The 9,923-nt window shown below is 45.0% G+C and overlaps 2 protein-coding genes across 2 annotated transcripts; both read right to left on the minus strand.

The window, feature by feature from the left end:
* Nucleotides 1-1,210: 1,210 nt before the first annotated feature.
* LOC118421020 lies at nucleotides 1,211-6,324 on the minus strand. The gene is made up of 3 exons (XM_035828163.1): nucleotides 5,006-6,324; nucleotides 4,105-4,548; nucleotides 1,211-3,530 (listed from the first exon to the last, which is right to left on the minus strand). The coding sequence occupies exons 2-3, from the start codon at nucleotides 4,538-4,540 to the stop codon at nucleotides 2,215-2,217; spliced, it is 1,752 nt and encodes a 583-aa protein (XP_035684056.1). The 5' UTR covers nucleotides 4,541-4,548; nucleotides 5,006-6,324; the 3' UTR covers nucleotides 1,211-2,214.
* Nucleotides 6,325-6,496: 172 nt separating this feature from the next.
* LOC118421028 (3-oxo-5-alpha-steroid 4-dehydrogenase 1-like) lies at nucleotides 6,497-9,560 on the minus strand. The gene is made up of 5 exons (XM_035828175.1): nucleotides 9,213-9,560; nucleotides 8,536-8,702; nucleotides 8,285-8,386; nucleotides 7,461-7,611; nucleotides 6,497-7,265 (listed from the first exon to the last, which is right to left on the minus strand). The coding sequence occupies exons 1-5, from the start codon at nucleotides 9,515-9,517 to the stop codon at nucleotides 7,199-7,201; spliced, it is 792 nt and encodes a 263-aa protein (XP_035684068.1). The 5' UTR covers nucleotides 9,518-9,560; the 3' UTR covers nucleotides 6,497-7,198.
* Nucleotides 9,561-9,923: the final 363 nt, after the last annotated feature.

Consider the following 9,923-nt stretch of genomic DNA (forward strand, 5'->3'; position numbering starts at 1 on the left):
CCTGCGGCTACCGGTGTATTTTGGGGCAAGGTTGGGTCCCGGGCTGATTTTAACTCGGAGTTAAGTCGGGATCCGATAACAAATGGACGCCGTAAGCTAATCATGAGCACACCGAGAGGCACCCTCGCGGTACCCAGCAGTCCACAGGGACAAATGTGTGGCGTTAGGGCCCGACCAGGGCTGCACCCCTACGGGTACCCGCGCAAATGTGACCAAAGGCGTTAAGCAGCTCCATCACTCCCGGTGTGAAGATGTTATCCTGTGGTCGTCTTTGTCGCTGTTAGTCAGTCACGAAACACCCATAAGCAGGTGTTCCCTCAGTCCTTACCTCGGTCCTGTGGTTTGCCATAGACTCGGTTTTGTACCTGATTGTTTATTTAAGGTAACATTACATGTTAGTGAAGAATATATTGCCGAGGGAATCTGTATCTGTATCTGTATAGCCGGTATAACCACCAGACCGTGTGAGTAAATGGGCAACTGACTTCTTGTCGTTAGGATAAGGAAGAAACTAGAACAATAAAATGAGACGCAACACAACATCGTTCTGAGAAATGGAATGTTTAATTATGCAATAAGGGTCACTGGTTATCTGGAACAACTGTTGTCATCATCGGCACAGCAGAACAGATAATCGCTAGTATAATATACATGACGTAGTAGGGCATTATCAATTGTTACTCAGTGTAATGCGATTAAAAGGTTTTTGCCCACGTCAGATACAGAATTGGCTTACACTTTGTATTGCTTGATCAAAATGCCGGAAGGAATTTTTCCACACATCTTGTCAATGCAATGAATATTCACAAAATACAGAGTGACGGCCATTTCATCTAGCTTGTTCAAAACAAACAGATCAACCAAACACAAGTACCCCACCACGTAAGCGATCAAATAACTGTATCCAACCAAACATCAAACCAACTAAATATCCACCTAGATATGAAAACAATCGATCCACCGACCGACCAAATATCCAACCAACCAAATACCAACTAAATATTCAAATAGTCAGACAACCAACCTACTAACCGGTTAACCAACCAACCAACCAACCAACCAAACAACCAACCGACCAACCAACCAACCAACCAACCAACCAACCAACCAACCAACCAACCAACCGACCAACCAACCAGCCAGCCAACCAACCAACCAACCAACCCACCAACCAACAAAAAAACAGCTTATAACCTAATCGACCAACAAGTAGGTATAACTAGAGGCAATCCCTTATATAGGGACCGGTGACCTCAGCCGTAGTCATCAGAACCAACTATGGGACAAATTTCCGTGGGTGTGAACAGCGTCCAAATGTCCCCAAGCAAGGCCAACATGAAACTAACCAAAAAGCCATAAACTACGTCGTAAGATATGACGAACCTGAAAGGCATTGAAACTATTCACTGTGCAATTTGACGGAAGCTAACCAGGGAGATGGACGATCCCATGGAGCTGGCATTTTCGTCCTGATTGCAACCATCCAGGTTCTTCTTTTTCGACTGTTTTGTCCCCATGTTGAAGAGATACACGGCGGCCACGAGGCTACCGAGCAGGGAAGAAGCGAGGGTCGTCACGTAACTCACCGTCTGGAAGGAGAAGGCAGAGATGATCAGGTTGGATGTGAAGACGACAGTCAGCAGAGCAGATATCCAAAACGCTTCCATTAGTTCTTTCTTGGACAACTTCGGGCGCCGAGTCGTCAGACGGGAGCGGCAGATGGCTGACGTGAAGAACACGTCGGCTGCGGTGCTGAGGAGCAGGACGCCGCCATAGGAGGTAATAGTCGCGTACGGTGCCGTAGAACAAGAGATAACGCCATCAAACGGACCGTGGGAGGGTCCGAAACATGGTGGCTGTGGGTCATACAGGATGATTGCGGTGAGGGTAACAACGCCGGACACTGCCCAGATGAGCACCAGAGGGGCACACGCCGTGGTAGCGGACAAACCTGTGGGTCTACATCGCGTGGAGGCTGCACCAAATTTGATGGTAGCCGTAAGTTTTGAAACAAGGCAGAACAGCATTGTGCATGCAACAATCATCTTCCAGGGTCCCCCGGAGGAGTCCACAACCTGCCCCGCTGTCTGACCGCCGTGGAACAGGAAGAGAGCCAATACCAGGTGCAGCCGTAACACAGAACCTGGCGACCGGCGGCTTTTACCGATCAGGGTGTGGATTAAGCCAAACACTAGAAGTAGGAGCATGGAAGAACTATTCGCTACGATTAAGACTGTACCCCGTCCAAGACAAAGGAAGCATAATGGTGGGCAAGGATTGGACATTTGGCCATGTAGTGTATGTCGGTGATTCCTCAGTGGGGCGTCTGCCGAAGTCGATTGGGTTGGTGGACGGTAACAAAGAGATACCACTCGTCTGAGTGGTATCTTCGCTGTTGTCAGATTGCATATTCCCTTTTATTGGGGGTCTAGATTTTGTATTAATTTTTCCTAATCTGGCGCCTGTAATGTTGAAGATCGTATGTCTGAAACTTTCATCATGTACGAGACTTCGACAGGACAATCGAAATGGATCGTACACCTTGCCGAAAGGACATGACCTAGTCCCAGTACGGTCGTTCAACTGTGTCTTAGTTCTGCTCATTTCGGAGAAGTCGAATAGGATTCGAATGCTTTGTGCGCGGGCGTACCCAAGATCCAACTCGGAGGCCTCATCGCTAAAGCAAGTGACATTAGGCCACAGGCTGGCGGAGGCACAGCGAGCGCAATCGATGTTACGATATTTCTTGACACCAGTTGGGCCATGTAGGTACACATTGGCTGTGTAAGAAAAACACCTGTCCCTATCACAGCTGCTGTTTGGGCTTTTATCTATGCTTCTTGGTACACAAGATCGCTCCATGACTCGTGGAACCAATTCCCAATCACAGAATGGATTGTTTACAGGGCGACTAACCATTCTCCGTATTGTTCCCCCCATGGAGCACATGACATACCCTACCCACGACAGTTTCTTGGTGGCGTTATTACAGTATGCACAGTACAGGTTCCGGTAGGATGTACCTGTTGTGGGGTCGAACACCGGCAGGTGACGCAACGCATCTTCATCTGGATCGGACGGGCCCTCGCACATATTCCGTACAGTGGCGTCCTGGACGGCCGGTGGGCAGGTTGCCACCATCCAGTAGTAGCCGTGGAACCCGGGAGTGCCGATACATTTCAGGGGCTTCCTGTCGTCGGGATGTTCCTCCTCTCTTGTGCCGTTCCGCGTGCAGAAAAGGTGGTGATCAGCACAACAGTTCCCGGCCCTCACGCACCCAGCCACGCAGGAGCAGGGCCAGTCTGACGTGTCGTCCTCACATCGCCAGCGGCAGGAGTCCGCCATTATGACCTTGACAGGCCCACGGTCGCCGCCTGTGACGTTGCTCGTCGTTCCACACTCGGTGTGATGATCTCGGCAGCAGTCGTCGAACTCGTGGCAGTCGGGGTCGCACTGGCAGTTGAAGGTGCTGTTCCACTCACCGCACCTACCCGCACAGCTCTCCAGCTCCCCGCAACCGGCAAACTCGCCTGTGGAGCAAACTTTGTCTAGTACTGGACTGCCATGGCAAACTCTAATTCTGTCTCTCTATTTCTTAACATGCATACTAGTATATACTTTTTATCTTGTCAAAATACATGCTTTACACATGGTCTGCTTCTGATGCTTCATAACATCGTAAAAAAATGGCATGTAAATATTCCAACTCTTGTTTTTTTTTACATTTGATATCGACATTTTTTCCTAAACTTTTTTTTCTAAGCTCGGGGAACTTTAAATAGATAAATGCACGATTGTATCATATTGTCTAATCTGTTGTTTTCACTGTCTCAGCAATGGGATTCAAATATACTTGGGCCATTCTAAAGGCCTACATGACAGCCCTACATGACAAGGCATACAGGTATTGCACGTTTACAATAACTGAAGACGTCCCTGGCTTACGACCTAGATTCGGGTCTGAGTGACTAGGTCGAGATCTGCCTGTAGACATATTTTGTATGCCATGCTGGTAACACAAGCGGGGGTACCAAAATGAGCTCCATACTACATGCAAGTCTATGAATACCGTAAAGAATTGTTTAAAGACCGACCAGTACCTACCATGTTCTTCGTCGCCCTTTTCCCGTTGATCTGTCTTGTCAGCGTGCGTGGCCGGGTGTACTGTCTGTACAGGTTCCGTTGCAACAGCGACGCTTTCGGTTACAACCGGCTCCGTGGTAGCTCCCACTGCGATGGCTGCAGCCGATGTCCCGTGCGTGTGTGGGGTGCTCTCGGGATACCAACGTCTTGGCGGTACTCGTCCAACGAGGAACGGCGGCAGTCTCGAAGGGAGACCTCTCCGTCTCTGCCTACTTCTACCGGCATCGGGATCAGCCGGCTTTGGACGGTTCGCCTGGAGGGAACATCCTACCGCGCCGTCTGGTTCGGACACGGGAGGGCGGACCCCTCTACTGAGAGAACTGACTTCTTCCGCGTAAAGCATGGCGATGGCGGAAAATACAAGCAGCCACAAAAGCGAAGCTCGTGTCCCTGACATATCTGCACCTGCAACCACGAGTGAAAAAGAAAAATCAAGACTACGAGCGCAACGTTCTTGCGTTATACAACGCAACACCTTGTTTGTAAGCCACTTTTTGATTAGCATGAGATTGGGAGCTTGACATTATGACCGTAGGAGATTAAGAATTGTTTCGCAATCTGTTTTCCATTCAATCCGTTCTTTTAGCACGATATATAAAGATATGCCACGATGACGACGTGCATAACGCTATAAAACTACAGGATTTAGTAACATACGGGCAACTGACACAAAGTGAGCCTGTCTGATTACCCACAAGCATGTGTGCGCCTGACACCTACAATACCTGTTTCAAGTAGCTCAGTCTGAATATTTGGGCTATAAAAGCCAGACTTTGTCACTAATGAAAACAACTACATATGTAGGCTTAGGCCTGGCACTGTGTGCACTTTATAGTTTTAATCATTAAAGAAAGATTGTCACCTGTTGACTTCACTACTGAAGTGGCAGTCCGCCGAGAGACGAAGATGGCTCGCACTTGTCCCTCCCAGCTCAGCTGCCCGTCTGTGCCGCGAGCTGCCCAGAAGAAGCTTACTTCTTAAGGTAGGAAATGCATCAGGTGCCTTAGATAATTGGGTATGAAGTAGAAGATAATTAGATGGGGATGAACTGGTCACGTTTCACAGCTGGGTGGTGGCGTTATCTCGGCAACTGCGGTGTTTAGATGTGTTTTCCCTAGAGCCTCCTGTTCCACGGAGATGAAGCACAGCATGTGCATCCTGTTGACTTATTGACTGAACGAATGCGCATTGAGAGATCATCAAACGATACAACATGTCTACAAGGAAAGTATTATCAAGCATGGAATTCCCACGACTTGTTGGATCAGTATTACAAAATACAATTTGGGGGATTTTCAAACGATACAAACTTACCGGAAAACCTTGTTAGGAAAGCGTTAGACCAGGTTACGTTTCAGCACCAAGGACAGTGACCAGGTCTTGTTGATTGCACTTTCGCGGATTCCCCGTTATGTTGGACAAAATTCTGTGCCCTTAAAACAACTAAGCTACCAGAGTGTTATACGAGAGAAAAGCGTAAATGAGTGTAGATTATATACATGGTATAAATGTTCTGATAGTTTTTATAATGGCAGGGTCTTGTTGCGCATTTTTGTCTGATCCTGGTCAGCAACGCACAGAGCATAAAGGACAACGAGAAAAAAACGACAGTTAAATGACAAATTGAAAAAAAGACAAGTAAAGGGTACGGATCGTAACAACAAAACATGCATGTTCTAATAATAAGCATGTTCAGATGCCTCTGCTAATCCAACAGTTAATCACGGTGACAACCAGGTTAATTTCCGTAGTGAAAGGAAGTCTGATCTCGCCTGATTAGTTCCGGATTATTCCGCACCACCTGCCATGTCTTCGGAGATTATGAGAGCTCCAGAGAGCGGGATCTTGAAGACAACATGCTGTCCTTAGATAACACCCAATAAGGACGCCAGCAGTTTTGCTGTAAACATCTGATACCGCCAACAACAGGTGAATATTTCCTTGTTGGGCATTACTATGCAATAAAAAGATGAAGTGGCCGATCTCAGACTGTGACGAAATCTAATGATGCCTGTTCAGATAGCACACCGGGTAACCCCTATTCCTCTCGATATGTTTGTTGAGTTCATCAATGTGCAACGGTTTGGCAACTTAAGCTCCCGCATATCATGGGCTGCCTATCTAACTTGTATACAATAAAGTTAGTTGTTTTTGTGCGGCTACATAAAAGGAATAAATGTAGGCCTGCAATGACTTCTAACACAGCATCCATACAATTACAAACATTGCAAACCAGCATGCAGCCACATGTTACAACATGCATGAAATGGTCCAACTTGCCTTTCTAATAAATGACCTGCAGAAATACTTACAGACTTACCAAATAGCAGTCAACATAGTGGACTCTTGTAGGCAATAGCTATTGTATGTTTTAATTTATAAAAAGAACACATGTTGCAAAAACATGCTTAAGTTTAGTTTACAATATAGATGAGTTATACAAACAACACATACATCATTGTCTTTAAAAACCCTGTTGTAGCAGTCCCAGTTCTTCATGTACATTTGGCACATGATGTTCTCAAATCAAACTTCTATAGTCAATTATCGTAACATCTTTGTTCCTGAGCACACAATAGCAAACCTAATACAATTGATACAGAGTCTGTCATGAGAACAAAATCTAAATCAAAAACTTCTCCTGAGTAAAAAATGTTTCATATCTTATCCAATTTATTAAAAATTGAGACTTTCATTACTGAGACTAAGATTGCAAAGTCTTTGTTATAAAGTACCAATACTTTAAAACTGCACATATTGTACATCCAACAGGGTATGTCACTGGACAGAAAAACACAACAGAAGGAACGTGTAAAAATGTATTTTTATCAATACCTGCTAATCATCCTAAATACATGTATCTGTTTATTTCAACCTGTCACAACTATCTTGACATACCACGTGCGGATATTTACACAGCATGTGCAGATGACAACTAACTTGGGATAGTCTTTTAAGCTTTAGTAGTTCCTGAGTGGTGAGTGCTGCCTGGCCATTCTCTGCTTGTATGGCAGGAATTTGAAGTTGTGTGGTTTACTATGTTAGACAGAGAAGCTCACAACAAGAAGGGGACGATAGCTGCTCTGTCCTTGGGGTAGTTGTCAAACTTCTGCAGGTACCACCTACATTGGGACAGGGGAAGTTCAAGGTGAATAAAAGCATACAACACAAGTACAATGCAATATTGCCCATGGCTCTATGTACAATATGGTTTCATCAGTCTATCTGCCCTCTAATCTACACACACAAAGAAACAAGCACACAGTCTTATTATACAAACAAAAGTATACTTCAAACAGAAAGCTAGCAGCCCTTACTTGTGATGAGTGAATGCCCGAGGTCCAACATTGAGAGCAGTGAACGTGGCAAAAGCCACAGCCTGGAGGGACCAGCATGCCACTGCAAACCCTGCCCACTCCAACGTCTCACCGAAGAAGTTGGCACCAGAAACATATGTAAACATTCCTCCTGTGGTATCCATGAAGAACACAACAAAAATCAGTATCTGTAGATGCAAGATGAGCTACTTTTTGAAATAAAAGATACATCCTGACACTCTGCATGACGTCAATTTAACACCACCAGTACAGAAAGTGAGCTCTTCTGTAAGTGTATATGTTGACCTCAGCTGACAACTCTGGGAACAAATGCACATATCTCACACAATGCACATGTAATAATCTTAGACATTTAATGTTAGTTATGCATGGCACCTTCTCAATTCTTTTTAATTCAGTACATGCACTAAAGCCTTTTCATTCTATAGCCCTAATAGATCTTCTTAGACATAAATGAACAATGACATATGACGTTATGTACAATGTATACTGGACAATTATACATGTACTTTGTGTAACAGAGCATCATCACACACTGTTAGGTCACATTAGAAGTCACATCAGAAGTCAATCCTCTAGGGGCACACAGATGGTCTCTTGAGAATTGCCTATGACATACTATACAGATCTGGAGTGCTGCATATCAACACAGAATGGACATAGATTTCTAGTATGGTGTGGCCGTCTGAAGGTCTTGTTTCTGAACTAATGATGGTCTTTAATCACCAGGATATTGCTATATGAATCTGACCAACATAAAACATTATCCTGTCCCAGACAAAGGGTTGTAGAACAGTGTGTACCTTGTGGAATCTTGTAGCCCGTCTCCCCAGGCTTCCTGAGGTTGCGCAGAATGTGGTCTGAGTGAATGTTTATGGCCATTCCAACAGCAAACATGAGGATCCCTGAAACAGAAACAATGTACATGATACAACATGACACATACATGTCATCACAGCTCAGTGCAGGTTTCTGTCAGAATTTCCAAGTTCTATCCACTTGCTTGAGTAACCACACCAGTCATGTTAAGTAGAAAGAGATACATGATACACACCTACAATAAACCTGGGATCAGTCAGCCAGCCGTCTGGGTACCGTGCATACTGGGACAGGTACCTGGCCTGCATGTAACCATTGTACACACAGAACAGGAGGGCAAGGAGGAAGGGAACCAGGGGGGTAGGCTTTCCTCCACGGATCAGCATTGGGAAGATTAATGACCTGAAGGGAGAAAAAGATAAGAAGCTCATGTACAATGAGAATTCTTTCACTGACATTTACATCCATATCCATAGTGGACTGCACACAAAAATGCATTTATAATGCTAAGACTCACAAAACTTTAAAACAAGAGAATATCCATGAATGTAAGTTCATAAGTAGTCAATATTACATCCAGAGCGGATTACTTTCTCAGGGGAATGAAAGAGTCCATTTATATCAAAGCCCACTAACCTTCTCTCAACTGAGAGGAGGCTGATACCGACTGCCAAGCACCTTTGACCCTTTGCTGACGTCACACTTCTGTTCCGGATGTGTGACTTAGGTGTTGGGTCATTTTAACTGAGAAGGATCAGAGGACTGAACGAAAGCTTGTTGGTAAGCGCTTTATTTTGTGCACGGATATTAAGTCTTAAAATTGTAACATAAGAGAATATCCAACCAGCTAATTGTCAAACAAATGTTGACAAACCAAAATAATCCATGACCAGACATAACCAGTGCGCATACCTGTGGAAGTAGTGGACCATGTACAGGGCCAGCAGTAGTCTGTTGGGAAGATAACCGATCCTGTCTGCCTGTGTGGTCAGGAGGAGGAGACACGGCACCACAAACGCAGGCAGCTCCTGTATCACCCACGCCACACGCGCGGGCAGGAAGCCTGGCACGATGAACTGTGTCGAGTTGCGACCGTACAGCGCCGTGGTGACAAAGGTGAGGAGGAAGCAGGTAGGGATGGACACGGCTATCATGCCATAGGCCAGGTAGTCCAGCAGGACCAGTTCATCACCGGGCAGCTCCAGGGAACCAGGCATGATTACCCAGGAGTGAAGCTGTCTCTCTTTAGGTGAAACAGGACACATGTATGTAAACAGGACACATGTTGCAGTAGTTTATCACATCTCGAGGTTCGGACTCATTTCTATAATGGTAACATCAGACACTTATTGGTATTTGCAACGACTTTTTATTAACTTCTGTAACATTATATGCAAATACAATTAAGAAGATGAACATTAACAACTGATGCATATAAATTATAATAGTATTGTTACATTTATGCACATTTTCTATTAAGCAAACACTTTATATTTGTATAGGTTGGTAGCAGCATAGTTTAATGTTACAACCAACAAACTTTACATTGTGATAAAAAATGGGTATCAATGGATATCTTATTTGTTATTATTGAGTATATGATATATTGGACAAAATGCCCTA

This window comes from Branchiostoma floridae, chromosome 1, assembly GCF_000003815.2.
Source record: "Branchiostoma floridae strain S238N-H82 chromosome 1, Bfl_VNyyK, whole genome shotgun sequence".
Classification (NCBI taxonomy): Eukaryota; Metazoa; Chordata; class Leptocardii; order Amphioxiformes; family Branchiostomatidae; genus Branchiostoma; species Branchiostoma floridae.